At 42.5% G+C, this 24,444-nt stretch overlaps 1 protein-coding gene across 14 annotated transcripts in view; it reads left to right on the forward strand.

The window, feature by feature from the left end:
* ADARB1 (adenosine deaminase RNA specific B1) overlaps window positions 1-24,444 on the forward strand; it is a 225,157-nt gene that overhangs the window by 141,233 nt on the left and 59,480 nt on the right. For 10 of the 14 annotated variants that reach the window (XR_012154404.1, XM_073306981.1, XM_073306973.1 and 7 more), the window contains 2 exons: window positions 10,283-10,357; window positions 20,727-21,658. Coding sequence is in view for 13 of the 14 variants with exons in the window: in XM_073306983.1 (XP_073163084.1) it covers window positions 10,283-10,357; window positions 20,727-21,658 (1,007 nt within the window). In the remaining variant the exon portion in view is untranslated. Of the gene's footprint in view, window positions 1-5,961; window positions 6,045-10,282; window positions 10,358-20,726; window positions 21,659-24,444 lie in introns of those variants that run through there. The other 4 variants (XM_073306982.1, XM_073306978.1, XM_073306979.1 and 1 more) reach the window with 2 other exon arrangements.

The following is a 24,444-nucleotide window of genomic DNA, read 5'->3' on the forward strand; positions in this document are numbered from 1 at the left end:
GGTTTAGTTTAAAAAGTAAACCTGAAAAATACCAGTACATATTTATTGGAGGAAGTAATATTAATACTTTGAGCTAAGAAGATATAAGGTGTTATGTAAAGAAGGATTTACAAAAATGAAGTGCCACAACACCCTGTGAACAAATTAGGTAGTATTACAACATTTTACATTTGGAAAAACTGATGCAGGTAGAATTTAAATGATTTGCCTACATTCACACAGCCATGACGGGTAGAGGCAGCCAGGGATACAGCCTAGAACTTCTCATAAATCCCATGTTTAACCATTCGACGCACTTCCCTTAAAATTTGTTTTGTTTTGCCAACGGAGACTGTGCAGTTAGTACTTCTTCCAAACTTTTACTTATGCAATCTTCATACACTGCACACACATTATATTGATATTTTGAACATGATAGTTAAAAGGTCTCTACTAAGGGACACATCTTGACCCCTGGATACACAGCAGTAGGAGGCCCCTAATTCTCCATAACAGCTTACCCCCTCCGAAGGATATCTAGGCTGCTACGTAAGATGAATGTGGCATCATGCCAGAGGAGAATTTTATGGCAGGATTTGAAGAAGGGCAAAGTGATAGCTTTGCAGAAGTAGCAGTATAGGAGAGAATGTGAAAATGTTGAAAAATTTTACAAATGAGCAGTCAAGACTGGCAGCATTTTGGGTGCAAAGGGGGCAGATGTCAATGTCTCTCTACAAATGAGATGATAGAAGTGTGTGGATAGGCCATAAAAAACCTTTGAAAGCAAATACAAGTAGCTTTGTGTTTGATTCATTGGAGTGCGGGGAGCCAAAGTAGGGATGGAAAAGGGATGTGTGAGAGACAAGGTTGAGGTGATGAGCCAAGATAAAGTCTTTGCAGCAGCATTATGTGTAGATGTAAATGGGGCAATATGGGTTTTTTCAAGGCCAGAGAGGAGAACTTTGCAGTGGTCAACATGTAGGGTGATGAGGGCATGGATGAGAGTTCATTATCATGATATCTGAGCTCCCCCTGCAATAAGTTGCACAATAATATTTCACATATGCTCTTTGCAGATAGATGAGTTCTCAGTCATCTTGCTCTAGAAATAAAAAGCATCATTGCCTGGATTTCTTCCAGTCATTTTTCAGGGTTCTCATTATACATGAGAGATTCTATAAATAGGTCACTAGATAGAATTGCATTCTCTGCTTAGTCATTTGGTTACAGTTAGTATTCTGCCTAGAAAGAAAATGCTGAATTTGGTCTCCATTCCCCTTTTCTATTTATATGGTTACTTTCCACAAATAGAACTGTGTATGTGATTTATTATCCCATTTTCTGTGGTGTTCAGGTTTTTATTAAGTACAACAGATGTGCATCTGGAAGGTTAACTGATATTGTAAACTGGACAAAAGCTTTATTGTAGAAAGGTAATTCTCTGTGTTCCTAATTTTGCAACATTACACAGTTTCTTTTAGACTTACTCTGTAAATAATTTAGCTGAATTAATCAGTCTGCAGTTATTAACTACCAACCAACTTTGCTATAGTCAATACTTTTTTGAGGGGTTAACTTTTTGAGAGAACTTAAATTATGAGAACAAATGAAGTCATGCATATGCATGCACAAATGCAACTTTACCATTATAACTTTTGAAATATACTACTAAGTGTATATATATATATATAACATCATGTATAAGTAGGAGCATTGCCAGCTCATCAAGGGATGTGATCATTCCCCTCTATTTGGCATTGGTGAGGCCTCATCTGGAGTACTGTGTCCAGTTTTGGGCCCCACACTTGGCATTGGTGAGGCCTCATCTGGAGTACTGTATCCAGTTTTGGGCCCCACACTACAAGACGGATATGGAAAAATTGGAAAGAGTCCAGCGGAGGGCAACAAAAATGATTAGGGGGCTGGAGCACATGACTTATGAGGAGAGGCTGAGGGAACTGGGATTATTTAGTCTGCAGAAGAGAAGAATGGAGGGGGAATTTAATAGTGTCTTTCAACTACCTGAAAGGGGGTGCCAAAGAGGATGGATCTAGGCTGTTCTCAGTGGTGGCAGATGACAGAGCAAGGAGTAATGGTCTCAAGTTGCAGTGGGGGAGGTCTAGGTTGGATATTAGGAAAAACTTTTTCACTAGGAGGGTGGTGAAGCACTGGAAAGGGTTACCTAGGGAGGTGGTGGAGTCTCCTTCTTTAGAGGTTTTTAAGGTCAGGCTTGACAAAGCCCAGGCTGGAATGATTTAGTTGGGGATTGGTCCTGCTTTGAGCAGGGGTTGGACTAGGTGACCTCCTGAGGTCCCTTCCAACCCTGATATTCTATGATTCTAAGTTTTGTACAGAGAATTATTTCCATTTTGTAGTCTTCCATTCATGAAAATATTTTGGCAAGTGTTCTGATAATGAAAAAGAAAAAAAAATTATGTACAAGAAAAGAGTTATACCTCAGTTGGGTTGACTCCAGCAGAGCTGCCTTGGTAGTTGTCATCTCAAAATGATTTCAGTAGCAGAACTGGCCAATACAACTGTGTGTGATAGCTTAGTTCTTAGTAGGTGTATTAAGTACCTACTCCCTCTCAACCTCACTTTGCCTGTTTTGGGGATAATTCACAATATATTGATCAAAAAAATAGAATTTTAACATTTGCAGTTTTCCTTTGAAATATTGTTGACAATATTAGCATATCACTGGTCTCATTTTCCTTAACAAAAACATTTTTGTCTTTTCAGCATTTTGTAAAGAGCAATTCAAAAGCATTTTGGCACTAACATATACTTTAGGAGCAACTATCTTACAACTACAGTATTACTGTGTATATTAGGGATCTCAAACTCAAATCACCACTAGGGCCACATGAGGACTAGTACATTGCCCCAAGGGCCACATCACTGACACCTTTTCATATAAAGATATCAAAGCCCCGCCACCTCTGCCCCCATCCCCACTCCACCCATGAGGCCCCGCCCCACCCCGCCTCACCTCTTCCCTGCCTGCACTCCAACCCCTTCCCCAAAGTCTCCACCCCAACTCCGCCCCCTCCCTGCCCCAATTCCAACCCCTTCCCCGCCTCTTCTCCACCTCCTCCCCTGAGCATGTAGCTCCCCACTCCCTTCTGGAAAGTGATAAGCATCGCCAAACAGCTGTTTGGTGGTGGGAAGCGCCTGGAGGTTGCCAGAGAAGCAGGGACACAGCGTGCTGTGGGCAGCGGGTGAGAGGAGTTTGGCAGCCACAGGAAATAACTTGGGTCGGGGGTTGAGGAGCCAGGGAGCTTGGCAGGCCGTAGCAAATAACTCCACGGGCCACATGTTTGAGATCCATAGTGTATATTCTAGTAGAATGCAAAGGTCATTAGATATTTTCTTTTTATATTTTAAAATGATTTTCATGCTTGTAGAAGGGTCTGAGAAACAAGTCTTATTTATCCACAGAAGCTTTACCACATTTCTAGATATTTGCATTTGTTAATTGACTGTATTTTATTTAGTTATATTTTATTCAGAACATAGTAATTGCTAGACTCCTGCCATTGGGGAATATTGCAATAGTTCTTGCACCTTCTTGTAAAAAATGAGTTCTATTAAAGTGTTGATTAGTGAGACATCAGATAGTAAGATTAACTGAATTTATTAAGCTAGATAACTCTAACTAAAGAATATAACAGCCCATTACAGAAAGGGGTGAGGTTTACCACACCAATCTGGACTCCAGTCTGCAAACTCAACTTAACCCAACTTTGGTCATGCTTTTTCAGGTCTTTATGTGTAACTTGTTTACCTTGTATTACAGTTTGTGGTATAACTGCATGACTGGTACCATCCAGTCATTGACATATGTCAACTTGTTGACAGTACAGCTTATATCTTCCATTATGTTCCAAATTTCCATCATAACAACTTTAACCAACTTACAATAGAGCTTAGATAGTGAAAAACAAATCTTTCATATACCTGTGCTGTGAGTAAAATTCCCCTCAACCATTTCCATTTTCTTATACCCTTTCATGTGATTTCAGTTACAACTTAGCATAGCAGAAAACAATTTACATACAATAGGTTGTGAAGGTATATCATACTAATTTTTTTTTTTACTCTATAAAGAGTCTTAACTGGTACATTTCCATCATCTTTCTCTTAGCGTTACTTGCCAAACTTTATGGGAGTCTTGCATGACAATTCTTTTAGCATAGCCTTGGGGAATTCTTGGGCTTTAGGCCTCTGTACTAAAAATCCTCTCAAGCATCTGGTACTGGCCACAGCTGGCGACAGAATACTGGTCTAGATGGAAAACTCTTCTGACCCAGTACAGCAATTGCTGAAGCATGAGAGTTTCTATCTATAAGCATGTGGGACTCACCCCTGCGGCACCTCCTGCTGGTGTCCTGGGAATTAGCTCTAATTCCAGCCTTGGAGCACTCTCTGCAGGCCAGTGTCCTGCTTACACGAGGCCCCCTTGTCCCTCCTGGACCCGGTGCCCCTGGCAGTAACCCTCACTTGCAGGGTCTCCCCACCCAGGGGAACCCCCACCTCCTATCCCCACCTCAGACTTTGGCTACTGCCCAGTCACTATCTAGCCCCCGTTCACTGGGGCTGACTGCAGTATATAAGCCACACATCCAGTTTTGGGCCCCACACTACAAGAAGGATGTGGATAAATTGGAGAGAGTCCAGCGAAGGGCAACAAAAATGATTAGGGGTCTAGAACACATGACTTATGAGGAGAGGCTGAGGGAGCTGGGATTGTTTAGCCTGCGGAAGAGAAGAATGAGGGGGGATTTGATAGCTGCTTTCAACTACCTGAAAGGGGGTTCCAAAGAGGATGGCTCTAGACTGTTCTCAATGGTAGCAGATGACAGAACGAGGAGTAATGGTCTCAAGTTGCAGTGTGGGAGGTTTAGACTGGATATTAGGAAAAACTTTTTCACTAAGAGGGTGGTGAAACACTGGAATGCGTTACCTAGGGAGGTGGTAGAATCTCCTTCCTTAGAGGTTTTTAAGGTCAGGCTTGACAAAGCCCTGGCTGGGATGATTTAACTGGGAATTGGTCCTGCTTCGAGCGGGGGGTTGGACTAGATGACTTTCTGGGGTCCCTTCCAACCCTGATATTCTATGATTCTATGATTCATCGCAGGTAAGGGGGTTTGGACCTGCTGCCTCTGCCTACCCATGGGCTGCCCCTGCAACCCCAGTACCTAACTGGCCTTCAACTAGTCCCAGCCTGGGGGGTTTCCAGGCCGGGGTTCCCTTGGCCTTCCCCCAGCCCTACTCCACTCTAGGCACTTGGTTAGGCTCCCCAGCAGCCAGACCCTTCTCTCTCTACAGGCAGAGAGAATCTGTTTGGACTCCTGGCTCGCAGCCTCTTATAGGGGCCAGCTGGGCCTGATTGGGGCATGGCCCCAGCTGTTGCTGCCTTCCCCAATCAGCCCAGACTTCTTGTCCCAAGCCACAGCCCTCTCCGGGGCTGTTCTAAGCCCCTGCGGACAGGAGCGGGTGTCTACCCCGGTACACTATCCTTTCCAAAACTCTTTAAAAATATATTTAGTCACTGTTATTCCCAAACAAAAACTGAAGGAGTTATGGTTATGAGCAAATATCAGTAACTTAATGATATAAATGTTACAGGAATGTATTTTGAGGATAATTAGATAGCATAACAAATTTAAGAAAATCACACTTAAGGTTAAACTTAAGAGATATGGAAACATGTTAAGGAGAGGAAATGCACAGTTAAGGCATATGTCAATGATAACACTGTCCTGTAGGAACTGCATGTAGTAACTATGCAACTGTGATTCATGCATTCTAGTATTGGTGGGCAGAGATTAGATTAAACTGATATTTAAAGATACATTTGGTTGTTGCTCTCTCTATTTTTTCCTCTTATTGTGTTAGTACAGGGTAGTGTTATGATTGTGTTGGCCCTCTCCTTCAGGTCTTGCATGTTGTTTGTGTCTAAAAAAGATTCCATTGTAGGGCTTCCTGCAGGAGGACCAGCAGACTGTCCAAGCTCTCTTCAACTGGAGCAGGGACTTGAATCTGACTCTCTTACATCCCTGGTAAATGCCCTAGCTACTGTGCTGTGGAGTCTCCCTCTGGCACAATGAATATTTAGTTTTTATACAAAGTGGAACAACTTCAACAGGCTAGAGGACATAGCCCCATCCCAAAATACTCAAGCATCAGGGCAGTCACTTGGGATGTGGGTGACCTGGATTCAAGTCCCTGCTCTAACTCAGGCAGAGTGGGGATTCAAACTTAGGTCTCCCACATCCCACAGGAGTGCTCTAACCACTGAGCTGTTGGCTACCATACAGTAGGATTTCACTGTCTCCCCCCTGTCTTTGGGGTGTGTGGTGGGTTTTTTTTCTTTTTGTGTGAATGGACTGACTTGTCTTAGGTGCCTAACTCCAGGAGAGGATTCACGGCGGAGAATCCTGAGCAGATATAGGCACTTCCTGTCAGCCCGTAAGTCAGGTGCATAAAGGCTCAGCTCAGATCAGTAGGAGATAGGCACCAAAATATCTCTGAGGATCTGAGTCTAAGCCCCAGCCCTTTTCTCTGCATTTCACTCCTGATTTGTTTAGGCGGCTCGCTGCTCAGTTGCTGGCTTCTGAGAATCCTTTTGTTGGGTGCCGAGCTTTCCCCATATAATGCATAGGGAGCCTGTGCACTCAACTTCGGGCAGAGAATTGCAGCAGGCAGCAGGGTGCCTGGGAGTTGGGTGTTTCACTGCTCAGCATTGGAATACCTACATACCTTTGAATCTAGCCCAACATGCTGATAGAGTAAGAGGGCCTTTGGTTACTTTTTTTCCACTTAAGACTTCAACCCAGAGTGTAGGCCTAAATTGACTTAATGGCTCTAACTAAAGATGGCACTTAAAAAGCTGCATGGTGCTTAAGGGTTAACACTGTCTGTTCCCATGTTTAGTAGACCTGCCTCTGGGCTGTCTGACACACATGGTGGTAATACTGCATCTATTCTAAATACACCCTTCTCTGTTTAGCAACTATGACATGTAATGGCAGCTTTGGGGTGGGGGGGAGGCATCCTTCAAGTAAGGGAGGACAACACTATCACATACCCAGAAGAGAAATTCTGCCCCAAATGCTGAAAGGAAAGGACGTGGCCCTATGAAACCACTGCCCCCCTTTCCTGCCACGTGTAAAAGGTTCCAATACTGCAAGTTACTTTGTCCCCATTTCCATTTTAAAAATAAAAAAGACCTTCAGCACTTACTGTGGCCTCCTCTCATTTCTCTTCCTATGTGCCATTGTGGTCTGGCTCCTTTCCTCTGCTGCAGCAATCTTTAGAAAGCATGCCAGGTTTCCATTGTCCCTCTACAGTCTCTTATCTTTCCCCTCCAGCCTTTGCTCTATGTGAAATTCTCCGCCCCCCACCATTTTCTCCTCTAATGACTCCTCCCTCTCTCTAACACCACCTCTCTCTAAACTTTCCTTCCTTCCACATCCAAGTCTCCTGGAACACCTAAAACTCCCCTAGTCTCTTCTCCTTTCCCTCATACTTACCTCATTCTCTCCTTTTCCCACCAAAACCCCTTATACTGTCCTCTTCTCTGCAAATCTGCCAATCTCTCCTTTCCCTCATGGGAAATGCCTCATTTCCCAACCTCTTTCCCTGCCTCATACTCCCTTTATCCTCTTTTTCCCCGCATTCACCAGTCTTTCCTCTCTCTTATCCCAAACCACCTGATTCTTCATTTTGATTTTTCTGCTATTTTATTGTTTGTTGTTACACTGTACTAATCAGCGTGATAGTCCTCCTTCTCCCCCAGATCCTCCAGTCTCTCATTCCTCTCCTTCCAAACCACTTCATTCTCCTCACTATGCCTAGTGTCTCCTCTCTATACAAGACTGACTTCCTCAGTCTCTTCTCCCTTTCACAAATCACAGCTCACTTTCTTCTCTTCCCAACCCCCTCCTCCTCCTCTCCCTGGTGGCCTGTACTGGTTTCATTTTAAAGCTGTGAACATCGTATGGAGAGCTTCACATGCTTTTTTTTCAAGATGAAGTACAAGGAACCATATTTATTATTCATGCATTTCCATTTCCTGCCTTTATAAGAAAATGTGTGTGCTCTTTGATTTGATCAATACAGGCATTTGGTAGGTGCCTGTATCAATGTTTGCAAGAAATGTGTTATACACCTAAAACAGAAATTCACTGACGAGGCTAGTTATGGTCTTTAACAAAAGTGGGGGTTTTACTTAGTGTTCTTTTCAGTCATCATATGCAGTCCAAATGTATGCTGAAACTATAAACACAAAGCATGAATTCCAAATGGAAATCCATTTTTATCAAATTTTTCATTTAATTGTGGTTACTTATAGACTCATAGGACAAGTCTACACTTCAGCGCTACATCAGAATAGCTGCTCCGATGCAGCATTAGGCATGCTGGCATAGTTACTCTATCTCTGCGAGAATTGGCAGCTATGTTGTGGGGAGAGCGTCTCCCGCCGACATAGCACTGGTGTGGTGGACAGTGCAAAACTTGTGTCGCTCCAGAGGGGAGGGTGCTTTTAACACCCGATTGATGTAAGTTACAATGACTTATGCGGTAGTGTAGACCGGCCCATAGACTTTAAGGTCACAAGGCGCCATCGTGATAATCTATTCTGACCTCCTGCCCATCATTGACCGTAGAACTTCAGCCACAGACTCCTGTAATAGACCCATAACCTCTGGCTGAGTTACTGAAGTCCTCTGATTATGATTTAAAGACTTCAAGTTCCACAGAATTCACCATTTACTCCATTCCAAACCAGCAAGTGACCCATGCCTCATGCAGCAGAGGAAGTCAAAACAAAAATAGGGTCTCTGCCGATCTGACCTGGAGGGAAATTCCTTCCCAACCCCAAATACGGTAATCCGTTAGACCCTGAACTAGTCACCAGGGAAAGAATTCACTGTAGTAACTGAGACCCCTTCCCATCCAGTGTCCGATCTTCAGCCCTTTGAGATATTTGCTACTAGCAGTCGCAGGTGGGCCACATGCTCGGCCTGCTGGCGGGGGAGGGGTGCTCTGTCCTGCTGCTGCTACGCCTCCCCCCACCCCCGGCACTTCCAACTTGCTCAGCCCTCCCCCCGGCAGCTGGGCCAGGGCGGGAAGCTGAGGGAGTGGTACAGAGACGCTTCTCATGCCAGCTGACTCCCCTCAGGGTGTCTGCGAGAGAGCCCGGCTGGGGAGGTGGTGGCAGCCCACCCCCTCCTCTGCCTGCCTGGGCCCAGCTGTGTGGGAAATGTGCTGAGGAAGGAGTCTTGTGCTGATTTTTTAGCATAATTAAATGTCTGGAAAGCATAGAGAAGATACCACGCGCTGTAAAGGTGCAAAGTAGTAAGATTATAATCGTCTTGTCTCTTGTTGTAATGTGATGTCTATAGACTTCCCTGATTTTCAAAGACACCGAGCATCCATTGGTCCCGTTAAAGTGAATGGGTGCTCAGCACTTCTGAAAATCCAGACCATTATTCTTGTAACATAACCTCAGGTATTGCAAGTAACACCAAGATATTCAGGCAGTCCACATGTAGGGAAGAGACAGCACCATCTGTTTCTCTCTCCTGCGGATATGGTCTTCACCATCGCTATTCAGCAGCACAGCTTCTAGAAGGATGTTGGAGCAAAGGCTGGCTTTATGTATACAAATGTCTAACCAAACCCAGTCTTTACCACAAACCCCCTCTTTCCAGGAACTGTCCTTTTAAGTAGTAGTACCTGCTCTACCCTGCATATGATTTGCCTGGATTTTCTTGATGTTACCTGCAACATCAAGTTGCCAGTATTTTGACTTTGTCCTTTTTCCTCTGACTTGCTGGAGGGGAAGCATCTCTCCACTGAACCAGTTCCAGAGGTGCTGTCACGTGTGACCTTTTAACTGGTCACATTCCTTAAAATAGTCTGTTGGTGCAATAGACAAGGAAATGACCACATTTTCCAGTGAGAGTGCATAGTTTATATCTTGTAAGTATACGAACCAGGGAAAGTACAACAGATTAAAAACAGTATGCCCTTCTAGACAGTCTGCCATCTGAAAATGTAAAAATGCTTGTAAACATTAATGGGTTCTTAGCATCTCCATATTTTTGAGCTCGAGAAATAACATTACCCTTCTGTGGGAGAAAGACACACAGAGTTGTTCCTGATTGCACATGATTGTGGGAGAGCCGTGGAAACAACCCCGATCTCCTGACTCCTAGTCCCAGGCCTTCATCATGTGGGCTCTTTCATTTTACGTAATATAAGCTTAAAACACCCACTCTCTATTTTTCAGATAGAAGCCGTCTACGCCAGTCAAGAAACCAGCAAAAGTATTTCACTATGGATATAGATGATGAAGAAAATATGAGTAAGATATGTATATTTACATAATAAACAATATAGTCCTTTCTGCAAGAGCCATTTTCCTTGCAGCTGGGTGGGCATACAGAAACGATATGAATACAATGAGAGGAAATTTCTGTGTGTGTATAGTTCACTTTATACTTGTGTTCATTAAAAAAGAATTTCCATACTGGGAAAGCTTTCAAATACATTCTGATTAACACATAATCCAGTTACCCTTCACGTGACTGATATCTTCATACCATGATCACTAATCGTCCAAGATATTTGTATTTCAAAACAGCTTGCTCCCTCTTAGCCTGTTTTCTCCTACTTTGAACCTGCAGTGAAGTAATGATGATTAATTAATACATCTATGGTTTGCACTGAAGAAATGCGGAGTGATATACTCTATTGATACGACACGCGCGTACCCTGTGTAGCATACTGTCTCCTACAAAAAACTAGATGTCCCAACACCCTTAGCTCTATGTACTTTCTACCTAATATCCCCAAATGCCACCCTGCAGAAGAACTGGAAGTAGAGATTACAGGACTATCCTAAACTCATATGAGGTCTGGGTTAGTGTAAGAGAGGAGCTCCTGCCTCTTATAGTCTTCCAGCTAGATTACAGGCTGAACAGAGATCTTATCTGCCCTAAGGATCAGAGCCTTTGTGCGCCAGGAGCGTGCCTGTAGCAGCCAGTCAATCAACAGGCAACAGACGACACTAACCTGAGAGGAGTGGTAGATACGCTGGGGTAGGGCAGGGACAGGATACAGAGGGACCTAGACAAATTGGAGGATTGGGCCAAAAGAAATCTGATGAGGTTCAACAAGGACAAGTGCAGGGTCCTGCACTTAGGATGGAAGAATCCCATGCACCGCTACAGACTAGGGACCGAATGGCTCGGCAGCAGTTCTGCGGAAAAGGACCTAGGGGTGACAGTGGACGAGAAGCTAGATATGAGTCAACAGTATCTTGTTGCCAAGAAGGCCAATGGCATTTTGGGCTGTGTAAGGTGGGGCATTGCCAACAGATCGAGGGACGTGATCGTTCCCCTCTATTTAACTTTGGTGAGGCCTCATCTGGAGTACTGTGTCCAGGTTTGGGCCCCACACTACAAGAAGGATGTGCAAAAATTGGAAAGAGTCCAGCGGAGGGCAACAAAAATGATTAGGGGACTGGAACACATGATTTATGAGGAGAGGCTGAGGGAACTGGGATTATTTAGTGTGCAGAAGAGAAGAGTGAGGGGGGATTTGATAGCTGCTTTCAACTACCTGAAAGGGGGTTCCAAAGAGGATGGAGCTCGGCTGGTCTCAGTGGTAGCAGATGACAGAACGAGGAGTAATGGTCTCAAGTTGCAGTGGGGGAGGTTTAGGTTGGATATTAGGAAAAACTTTTTCACTAGGAGGGTGGTGAAACACTGGAATGCGTTACCTAGGGAGGTGGTGGAATCTCCTTCCTTAGAAGTTTTTAAGGTCAGGCTTGACAAAGCCCTGGCTGGGATGATTTAGTTGGTGTTGGTCCTGCTTTGAGCAGCGGTTTGGACTAGATAACCGCCTGAGGTCCCTTTCAACCCTGATATTCTATGATAGATGGAATGAGATTTGAAGGGAACAGAGATCATTATTACTTTTGGGGTGTACCTGGGGGAGGGGAAACTAGGTAAATTGGGCAAGAAAGAGAGTTTGGGAAACCTGGGAAAGGGATAGGAATTGTGAGGACATGGGGTACAGGAGAATGGAGGGAGGGAGGATAAAGTAGATCAAATATAAGGGTTTGTGAAACAAGAAAGAGGGAATGTATAAGGAGATAAATCAAGTAATGGAAGAAAGTAAAGGAAGAAAATTGTACAGTGCTCTGGTCCCCAGCTATTTAGAGTAACAGATTGTTCTCATTAACGGTTTAGTCTTGCTCTGGCTCAGATTTAGCAAAGCATTTAAGCAAATGTGTAGCTTTAGATATGAGTAGCCCCTTGGCTTCAATGGAACTCCGCAAGGGCTTAAAGTTAAGCACATTTCTAAATGCATTGTTGAATTGGTGTGAAAGTACTCAGCCTCCTGCAGGGTTGAGCCCTAATTACCTACAGGAAGAAATACTGCCACCACATTATTATGCAGTTATCTCATTTTAAAGGTATTTGGTCTTTTAACCATCCTTATTTTTTGTAAATGATAATGAAGTAGTGTATATGTGTTGCTCTTAAAGTACTGTGCATGAAAATCTCCTATGCTTTACTGTAAATTGTTCGATGCTGTTTAAACATGAGCATTTGTTTATTCTGGCCCTGAATTGTAAAGCTAACATATATCATACCCTTTCTTTGATAAAGACATCCTAACAGTACAGCAAGGCCTTGTATGGGAAAGATACAATTTTACATGGGACGTTACAGTGCATTTTTATTGGGAAATCAAGAAGCTGGGCTGTTGTAAAATGACTTCATTTTATTAAAATTTATTCTTCTGGGCTGTGTTTCTTTAATTAAAATACTAGCTTGGGTTGGCCTGTGTTTGCTGCCAGTTAAATAAATTTTCTTGCATATTCAGAAGATTTTAATGTAGAGAAGACAACGGAATCAACTAGACATTTAAAAACAACAAAATGATCAATTAGCCAAAATTCATTCAAACAGCACAAATAGGAAATGGCAGCAATGCCTTTGCCTTTCAACTGATGTAGGAACTACTAGAATCCCATAGTGCTGAATTGAAGTTTGTGAACTTTCCTGGAAAATAGTTTCAGTAAGTAGAGATAAATATTCCTGAACCCTTATCCCTTACTATTACCTTGCAACTAGGGAGGCCATGACACATTCATATTGGGTTTGTCTTTTTATTTATTTTTTTTAAGCCTAGCCTGTGCTCTGGAGGCTATGTTGAGAACAAGATCAACAATTTCCAAAAGACACTCCCATAATAAGGACTAAAAGAAGTCAGAGATGTAATTTTGATAATTCAAGTGAATTAAAGAAAATACTACATAATTAAATAGGCAAGTTCTAACTGAGTATGCCTGAATACAAATAAAAATGGCCCTGTAGAGTTTGAGGAAAATGTTATTTTTTTATATTGATGTCCTGTAAATTTCCTTATTCAAAATATTTAATATGTCTACAACTTTTTTAATTAAAATGAGAAATCAGTTAAATGCAATAAGCTTTTCATCTTGTCATATAAAAATGTCACTGCACCAAGGACGATGCATGAAGCATATGGTATAATCAAGGGATGTCTAAGGGAAACTAAATACAGCCAGTTACAGTTGGATGATGATGTCATGTATGATACAGAGGAGTCTGTGCATTTGTATGTCTCCTTAGTGTGTGCGTGCGTGGGGAAGGGATTTTATTAAGGGTAAAATTCTTCTAAATAAATTTGATAATATAACCTTTTAAATTATGAAAAAATCAGCCCATCTATCGTTGAATTCTACAAATATTAATATTCGCTATCTTTCTGCACTTTTAAATCACATGGAGCTGCAGCTTGTAATATCAGAAGTTAGCTATTAAAGCTTATATTTTTTGTGGAACTACTTTTTAGGGAAATCTTGACAGGAGAGGAAGGTGGACATATGCAATATCATAGCCTCCAACTATAATCTTTATTTTACCTGCAGAGACTAAAACTCACAAAATTGGTTGTGCAAAATTTGAACGCAATGGTTATATTTTTTTCCTAAAATAGGGAAAAAATTGAAAAAACACTTGTTGGGATTTCAGGTGAAAGTGGGTATAATGCCTTTTTGTCTTTTATGCATTGAAGGTGTGGAGAAGGTGGTATAACAACACAGAATCATAGAATCATAGAATATCAGGGTTGGAAGGGACCTCAGGAGGTCATCTAGTCCAACCCCCTACTCAAAGCAGGACCAATCCCCAATTAAATCATCCCAGCCAGGGCTTTGTCAAGCCTGACCTTAAAAACTTCTAAGGAAGGAGATTCTACCACCTCCCTAGGTAACGCATTCCAGTGTTTCACCACCCTCCTAGTGAAAAAGTTTTTCCTAATATCCAGCCTAAACCTCCCCCACTGCAACTTGAGACCATTACTCCTTGTCCTGTCACCTTCTACCACTGAGAATAGTCTAGATCCATCTTCTTTGGAACCACTTCTCAGGTAGTTGAAAGCAGCTATCAAATCCCCCATCATTCTTCTCTTCTGTAGACTAAACAATCCCAGTTCCCTCAGCCTCTCCTCATAAGTCATGTGTTCCAGACCCCTAATCATTTTTGTTGCCCTTCGCTGGACTCTCTCCAATTTTTCCACATCCTTCTTGTAGTGTGGGACCCAAAACTGGACACAGTACTCCAGATGAGGCCTCACCAATGTCGAATAGAGGGGAACGATCATGTCCCTCAATCTGCTGGCTATGCCCCTACTTATACATCCCAAAATGCCATTTGCCTTCTTGGCAACAAGGGCACACTGTTGACTCATATCCAGCTTCTCGTCCACTGTCACCCCTAGGTCCTTTTCTGCAGAACTGCTGCCGAGCCATTCGGTTCCTAGTCTGTAGTGGTGCATTGGATTCTTCCGTCCTAAGTGCAGGACCCTGCACTTATCCTTATTGAACCTCATCAGATTTCTTTTGGCCCAATCCTCTAATTTGTCTAGGTCCCTCTGTATCCTATCCCTTCCTGCCACCATATCTACCACTCCTCCTAGTTTAGTATCATCCACAAATTTGCTGAGAGTGCAATCCACACCATCCTCCAGATCATTTATGAAGATATTGAACAAAACCGGCCCCAGGACTGACCCTTGGGGCACTCCACTTGATACCGGCTTGCCATCTAGACATGGAGCCATTGATCACTACCCACTGAGCCCGACAATCTAGCCAACTTTCTATCCACCTTATAGTGCATTCATCCAGCCCATACTTCTTTAACTTGCTGACAAGAATACTGTGGGAGACTGTGTCGAAAGCTTTGCTAAAGTCAAGAAACAATACATCCACTGCTTTCCCTTCATCCACAGAACCAGTAATCTCGTCATAGAAGGCGATTAGATTAGTCAGGCATGACCTTCCCTTGGTGAATCCATGCTGACTGTTCCTGATCACTTTCCTCTCATGTAAGTGCTTCAGGATTGATTCTTTGAGGACCTGCTCCATGATTTTTCCAGGGACTGAGGTGAGGCTGACTGACCTGTAGTTCCCAGGATCCTCCTCCTTCCCTTTTTTAAAGATGGGCACTACATTAGCCTTTTTCCAGTCGTCCGGGACTTCCCCTGATCGCCATGAGTTTTCAAAGATAATGGCCAATGGCTCTGCAATCACAGTCGCCAACTCCTTTAGCACTCTCGGATGCAACGCATCTGGCCCCATGGACTTGTGCACGTCCAGCTTTTCTAAATAGTCCCTAACCACTTCTTTCTCCACAGAGGGCTGGCCACCTACTCCCCATGCTGTGTTGCCCAGTGCAGCGCAACAGAAGCAGTGGAAAGAGTTATAATTTATTTATTGAGTTGAATTTTTTACTGCTCCACGTTAAGTCCATCCAATGCTCTGAGTGTCCTTGGCAATCTTTTAAAAATGTTCATAATAATAAAAAGACCCATCGGTTACCTCAGTATAAAACCAGATAACCCTGCAACAGTATCAAAATATAAAAAATTATTTGACCTCCCCTCAAAATCCCTTCTCCCCACAAAATCCATCCCATTGCCCAGACCTACCCATCAGATTGTGTCTGAGAGAGAAGAGACGGGTCTTGCAGCACACCCTGAATTTGAACCATTCAGGTTGATGAATCCCTTTGTGGCTGTACTGATCTCTTTCTGTTTTTTCAAGTTTCTTCCCACAAAACTATCCAGAGAGTGCTCACCCATGTGTAATTGGTCTCAACATGCCTGTTGCAAGGGAAGTTGCCCTTGCTAAGAGTTCCGCAAAAAAGTTAATGAGAACAGCAATAAAGAGGATGCCAACATTTTTGCAGCTGTGCCTTAACCAAGTGGGTGAAATTTAGGCATGAGAGGGATAGCTCAGTGGTTTGAGCTTTGAACTGCTAAACCCAGGGTTGTGAGTTCAATCCTTGAGGGGGCCATTTAGGGATCTGGGGCAAAAATTGGGGATTGGTCCTGCTTTGAGCAGGGAGTTGGACTAGATGATCTCCCGAGGTCCCTTCCAACCCTGAGATTCTGTGAACAGAGATCATTCTTTCTCATCAGATGAGGGGACTGCCCCGATGGCCCACCTTACCTGCATGTATTTGTTAACCATGTCTTTGGCCAGGAAACTCTCAAAAATAAACAAGCACACTTATAACAGATGCCTCCTCTCTTCAAAGAGGTAACTGTTTTCTTTGTAGCACGCCTTCCTTCTTTATTCTGGTGCCTTATACGTAGTAAAGCTCCAGGGAAAGAACATTTCAGTGGCAAAACTTGTTTCTTCTTCTGCTGACAACGTCAATGGCTGATCCTATCAGACTTGATTTTTGCCAACTCAGATACTGCAAAAATGGCTGAAATCTCCTGTTCACCCTGGAATATTTTTTAGTGTACATAAAACAAATTAGCTTGTCTGAGAAACGACTCACTCTCAAGTTGTCTGGGGCCAAGATTTCCAAAAGTTGGATCCTGCAGTCAGACATCTAAATCCATACTTTGACTAGTTTGCAAAAGTGCTGCGCACAGAACAGCTCTCATTGACCATAATGGGAGCTGTGAGGTGTGCAGCACTTTTGAAAATCAGATAGATGCTTAAATACATATTTAGAGTTTAACTTTTTGAAAATCTTGACCCTAGTGGTTAAGTGACCACTGGAAGAGTGTGTATCTTCACCAAGGAGAGGTTCAAGTAGACATCTATTCACCTGTTCAACACAAAAGCTGATTTGAAGAAGTTGTATCCATTTTGCTCAGTGCAGTGTTTTAACAGTTCAGATAGTGAACCCTTTCTTGCAGTCTGTCAGCTAAGAATTTTACTTGCCAATAAAGTTGTTGATATTGATATTTCTGAGCATGCTGCTGGTTCTAATGGATATTTTGTTGAAAACTGTGACAGCAGCAGCACAAGATCTAATGTCAGGTTATAAACCAATTTCTTTTCATCGTGTTTTAGTACTCGTTTCACATTCAAATGAGTTAATTTATAAGCTAGATTTTCAGAGGATCTCAGCTGCCGTTTGGGCACCTTTATGAAGTGACCAACTTTTCAAAAGCTCCTATTTAGGACATCAGGAGCAGCTGTGGGCTGAGCGCTTTTGAAATGCTTACCACTTCATATAGTGGTCTAAATGGCAGTTGAGCTCTTTTCAAAATCTGATCCATAATCTTTAAATAAATATTAATACTTAAATATAAAAGGTTTTGTTTCCAGATTCAATTACAGTAGAATCTCAAAGATTCAAACGCCAGAGTTACGGACTTACAGGTCAGCCAGACACCCTGTGGAACCAGAAGTAATAAACCAGGCAGCGGGGAGACAAATTAAAACCAGCAACTACTGTACGGCCTCGGGGCTTTAGCCCTGGGACTCAGGGCTTCTGCCTTGGGGGTGGGGGTGGGGGGTTAGGTCTGCAGCTGCAGGATGGAGGTGTGGGTCAGGGCTCCAGGTGGGGGTGGGGAGGCTCAGGGTTTCTTAGCCTCGGGAGCACCAGGGCTCAGGGCTTCTGACCTGTGGAGTGAACCAGGGCTCAGGGCTTCATCACCACGGGGGGCACCGAGGCTCGGGGTTTCAGCCCCGCGGCTCTGTTCCCAGCTTCAGCCCCCGGGAGGCGCCAGGGCTTTAGCTAGAGGGGAGTGTCAGTTTCAGCCCCAGCGATTCCCCCATAGCTAAAGCCCCAAGCCCTGGCACACACACCCCCCAGCTGAGACCAGGAGCAGAGCCTTGGGGAGCCCAAGCCCCAGCGCCCCCCGCAGGTCAAAAGCCAGGAGCAGAGCCACAGGGTTGAAGCCCCAGCACTCCCCCCAGGTTTAAGGCCGTGAGCTCTGGTGCTTCCTCGGGGTAGAAGCCTGGATCCCCCTCCCTGGAGCCTGAGGTGTCTGTAACTCTGAGGTTCTACTATAATATTAAAGACAGTTAGATCCGCATTCTCCTTCACAACTTCCTTGAAGAGTTGGTCTTATTGTTACTGGTTTAGAACCCTTAATGAAAAGAAATTTATAGATGGAGGCCATGATTGGTATTTTATATCTAATAATTTCCCTTTAGTTTACAAATTATACCATTTCATAGTGAACTTCTGATGCCACATTCGCTGTTCGTTAAGTAGTTTTATTAAATTATGTTACTTAAATTCCCTCAACGCAGTACTACAGTATTATAAAAGAAACAAAACTTCATGAATTAACATGTTGTGTTGACTATTATAATCCACTAGTATATATACTGTGTACAATACCATTTGAGGTTCAACTTCAGAAATCCTTTTCTGATAAAATGAATTGCCAGAGCATGTTTCTAATGATCAAACTATTAGTAATTTGGGAATATGAGTGTTCCCCAAGAAGATTTATTTTACTTCTATTTGCCAATATTGTACCAATTTTTATTGTCCAATACCTGTTCGTTAACAACGTGTATGTTTCTACTTTGGCTCTTTCTTTTGATCTTTTATTCTTTTCGAGCACCGAAAGGAGTAACCTATCGAGCTTTTGCTGGAGGATGTTATAAATGAAAATTTAGTAACCATTCCATCAGCTTTGTAAACTGGGTGAAGTGGTGTGTGTGCACCAGTATTTGGGAAAATTAAGCAAAAGTTTGAAATCCATCAAAGTGCAAGAAAATTTCCACTTTGTTTTGTTTAAATTCTGGATTAATTTGTATAATCTGTTATCATTGTGGGTGTATTATATTGCTAGATATTTGAAATCTTTAAAACTGAAAGGCTGGAAACTCTTAAACTACTAAAATTGCATTTTAATTTACATAGACTAGTATAAATTCAAACTCTTTATTTGCAGCAGTTTCTTCACCTAACAAAAATTAGGATTTAAAAGCTGCAGCAGGAACAATTCTTAGAACTAACTCATAGTATGATATCAGCACCCAAGTTCGTAATTTCAAAAATATTATGTTAAAGTAATTTAATAATTTAATTTGTTTTTATATAAACAAATCAGTTCCATGAATAATTATCAGTGTACAACATGATTAATTTGTCAGGTTTAACCTGAACATGTATTACAAATCTTCTTGCTTTCTAATACTATCTTAATAAAGGATTGCTGTGTCTTAAGGGGGATGTTTGGAATAGGAACTCTGTCTAAAATAAAAGCAATTGCTTTTCCTTTGCAAAGAATTATAAAGTTGTGTGTAAAGGACTATTAGAAATATAAAATTTCTTGCTAGATGATAGTACAAAAAACATATATATTATTCTTCTGGAACAACATAATTTAAGCATGATTTTTTTAACAGAATTCTGAGGAGAGATGAAGTATGTCTATTACAGACTTTACTTCCAAGTTTTGAGGATTGATATCAGAAGAATAAATATGGGCACTGAGTTTGGCTCATTCCACTCTGCAGTGCATGTTTACAGTCTAATCTAACTACCTTTGAAGTCAAAAGAAAGAAAGAGTCTGACTGGCTTCAGTGGGAGTTGGTTCAGGCTGTTAACAAGTCAGCGTGGTTGGGTGAAAAGCTCTAGTTTCTTGTTGGAGTCTTCTCGGATGAACATTTAAATGATTCTAGATAAGTGCCCAGTTACCAGAAGTTAGTCATTTAAAGTTAGTCATATTGTTAAAATGGACACAGTTAAATATCTATATAGGTGATATATAAGTAGGGTTGTTTCAAGCAAATGAAAAGAAAAAGGTATATACAATATTTATGCACTCTTAAATCAGTGAACCTACAAAAGGAGCTTGTTATTTTTATTAAATTAATTAAATTACTCAGATTTTATATAACTTCTCTTTTTAAAATAAATAAAAATCATGTAAGATGCCATACTTGAGCCACAACATGAGCTTAAAGTGAAGAGGTTTGAATTAATATGAAAACTTATATCTCACTAGTACTCATCTTAAATGTTCCGTTTATTAGTTATTAATGGAAGGATTTTGAAATATAAGTATCAAAAATGTTGATTAAAATTATAAATAATCTTTCTGGGTTTAGAACATTTTTCAGAACAAAAGTAATTTAAAAATAGACCTTTTGTCTCAAAAGTAATCTGAGTGCAAAATAAAAATGGTGCAAATTTTTAATCCCAGTATTAATAAAAATGTCAAATGCATAATTTGTAACTCAGACCTGCACCTGATACTTCTTGGGTTATTAAAATTATGGTTTTTTGTTTGTCCTGCAAAGACATAAACCTATAAGCACACATCACTTCCAGTTACAAAGATAGATAAAGGAATCTATAAATTTTGCATTTACAAGATCCTGCAACGAAGGCATTGTAAGTTACTCTTTCTGGGCACCACAGGTTCAAGCAGCACTGATGTTAAAGAAAACCGCAACATGGACAACGTTCCACCTAAGGATGGCAGTGTGCAAAATACCAGGGAGGGGTCTCAACTCTCCAATGGTGGTGGTAGCAGCAGCAGAAAACGCCCATTGGAGGAGGGCAGCAATGGACACTCCAAGTTCCGCCCTAAGAAGAGGAAGAAAACACCAGGGCCTGTTTTGCCAAAGAATGCTCTGATGCAACTGAATGAAATTAAACCTGGTTTACAGTACAAGCTTCTATCCCAAACAGGACCAGTTCATGCCCCTATTTTTGTGATGGCAGTTGAAGTTAATGGACAGGTGTTTGAGGGATCTGGCCCTACAAAAAAGAAGGCAAAGCTTCATGCTGCTGAAAAGGCTTTGAGATCTTTTGTTCAGTTTCCAAATGCATCTGAAGCACACCTAGCGATGGGGAGAACACTCTCTGTAAACACAGATTTTACATCTGACCAAGCAGACTTCCCAGACACACTTTTCAATGGATTTGAAACACCAGTTCAGACTGACAATTCCTTTTATTTGGGGTCCAATGGAGATGGATCTTATAGCTCCAGTATAGACTACAGTCTGTCCTCATCCACTGTGGCCGGTACTCTTATCCAGTCCCCTCTTCCCACACCATCACCATATCCATCCACCAGTGGAAAGAACCCTGTGATGATTCTGAATGAGCTGCGGCCAGGGTTGAAGTATGAGTTTCTCTCAGAAAGTGGAGAAAGCCATGCTAAGAACTTTGTGATGGCAGTGGCAGTGGATGGTCAAACTTTTGAAGGATCAGGAAGGAACAAAAAGCTTGCAAAGGCTCGGGCTGCTCAGTCAGCTCTTGCATCCTTATTTAACATGCAGCTGGACCAGACACCATCTCGCCAGCCCATTCCCAGCGAGGGTCTCCAATTACATTTACCACAGGTGAGAAATCTATACATTTTTCTTTAATATGTTTAGGCAGTTTCCCAGACTACATCAGCTGCTCATTTTTTAAACATTTCAAAGAATATTTCTGGTGTTAATGCTGTTTGTTTCATTATGTGATCTCTCCACTAATAATCTACCAGTGTGGAATCATCTTATTCAATTAGAAAGAAAAAATGCCACATTGTTGATTTTGTTGATCTTAAGTGCATGGTGTGTAATACAGTTCAAGTTCTAGTTTAGTGGTGGTTGGTGTTAAGGGAATCTTGGAACAATTGTTTTGTCTCTTGTTCTGCTGCAAAGCCTGGATTGTGAGTTGAAGTCAGGATTTATTGCTCTAGATTGTTTGACTACCTGAAAACAACTTTTACCAAAGAAGAAAATCACTTTCAGCTGCAACAAATGCTCAGAGTGAAAGGTGTTGAATAGTGGTTGTCAAGGAGAGGTTAAAATACGAGGGAAAATAAGGTTAATACAGGAGTTCCTTATTTTGACTATTTGACTAAAAGACAAAATTTCAACACACAATACCAAAGAAATCTGGAAATATATATGGTATAAATGGACTTTGCAATCATCTACTATAGCAGTTACAAGAAGTTTACAATTGCCTTCGAAAATATGTGTAAAATAAATATTTTTAACAAAATAACTAATAGGATATCCTAAGTATTGAGCATACTAAAAGTAGTCCAGTAACATTTGGTAGCTGCAAAGGTAACTTTATTGAGCTATCAATGAGAAAGCTAAAAGAGAGTCTACAGTCCTGGACACTAAAAGTTCAACTTATTTCCCCTAGGTCCAGCAGGGTCAATTCATTGAACAATATTGAAGTTCCTTCAGGACAGATGAAATTAAGTCTTTAAAAACTATATAATGATAGATACCAACAGTTCCAAAGGACAGGTTTTATGAACACATTTTAGCTTTCCTTTTTAGTGGTGCTTATTGTGTTAGGAAGAAGCTTGAATGGTCTGCCTGTTGTTATGTGCAATATTGTTGTAGCTGTGTTGGTCCCAGAATATTAGGGAAGCAAGGTGGGTGAGGTCATATCTTTTATTGGACCAACTTTGGTTGGTGAGAGAGGCAAGCTTCTTCCCAAAGACCTCTGTGTAAACTTGTCTCTCTCACCAACTGAAGCTGGTCCAATAAAAGATATGACCTCACCCACCTTGTCTCCCTAATTGCTCTCCAAGAGCAGTCTTGGCTGAGAGACCAGGTTGGTATGCTACAAGCACAGGATATCTCTTCCCCTCATAATGCTGATGATTGTGGCTGCTGGATGCAGGTATATTGTGCTGAAAGGGTTTTCCTGGGGGCTGGGTGGAAGTGGCCAGTAGTTTGCTGGGACTCAGGAATTGTAATCTCCTTGACCAGAATTTAGAAATGTATACTGTTCTTGAAAATATCAAACTTCATTATCTCCCCTCTTAGTCCATTATTTTCTGTACTTTTATAGTGTAGTGTATAGTATAGTGTAGTGTAGTGTAGCTTGTTAGCATGTCAGAATTTAGAAATATGTATGGGGGACACAAGTGGTCTCTTAGCCTTTGCTGGGGAATTGAATCACCCTGTCCCCACACTGATCAATATAGCTGCTCAGCAACAGAGAAGGGAGTTTGTTGTGCCGTGTTAAAACAGGTTGACACACAATCTCTTCCATAGCTCTTCGTTGCAGTGCAAGTCCACAACACCCTGACTTGGCGGTGTGGTATAATGCTCACTTGAATCCTTAACACCTTAACTAGTAGTTGCCACATCTGGGTAAAGTGGGCAAGTTACTATTACTGTTAATACCTCACAAAAGAGCAAATCCAAAGCCCTCTGAAGTCAGAGTCTTGCAGTGGACTTTTGATCTGAGCTCTATTGCATTTCTTCACTTTTGAGTTTGTTTACAGCCTATTATCATATTTACATGTTTTGAATTTAATTTTAAAACTCCATGAAATCAAAGGAGTTACATCAGGGCCCATTATATTTTACTGAGATGTTGGGAGATGTCTAGTGGGGTATTTAAGGTGTTGGTATTATGTCATGCTTTATTTAACTTTTTCACTTATAGTCTAGACCAGTAATTTTCAAACATTGGGTTGAGACCCAGTACTGGATCGTGGATTGCAAGGCACTGGGTCACCTTGCTCAGCACCCAGGGTACCTGGCAGCCGGCCAGTAAAAATTAATAGTCCCTACGTGTTCTGACACCGCACTGCACCCTTGAAGTGGCCAGCAACAGGTCCGGCTCCTAGGCAGGGGGGTGATGGGGTTCCACGTGCTGCCCCCACACCGAGCATTGGCTCCGCATTCCCATTGGCCAGTTCCCGGCCAATGGGAACTTGGGGGGTTGTACCTGTAGGTGAGAACTGCACAGAGCTGCTTGCACGCCTCCGCCTAGGAGACGGACCTGCTGCTGGCCACTTCCAGGGCGCAGCGCGGTCCACGGTGCCAGGACAGGTGGGAAGCCTGAGTCTGCACCCTGGCTGTGCTGCTGACCAGGAGCTGCCAGAGGTAAGCCCGTACCCCAACCCTGCGCCCCAATCCCCTGCCCCAGCCCTGAGCCCCCCTAACCCAGAGCCCCCTCCTGCACCCCAAACCCCTCATCCCCAGCCCAGAGCCTGCATCCCCACTCCCTGCCCCAGCCCAGAGCCCCCTCCCACACCCTGAACCCCTCATTCCTGGCACCACCCTGCAGCTCTCACTCCCACACCCCAACCCTCTGCCTCTGCCCTGAGCCCCCTCCCACATGCCAAACCCCTCATCCCCAGCTCCGTTGGGTCATGGACATC

This window comes from Lepidochelys kempii, chromosome 11 (genome assembly GCF_965140265.1).
Source record: "Lepidochelys kempii isolate rLepKem1 chromosome 11, rLepKem1.hap2, whole genome shotgun sequence".
NCBI lineage: Eukaryota > Metazoa > Chordata > Testudines > Cheloniidae > Lepidochelys > Lepidochelys kempii.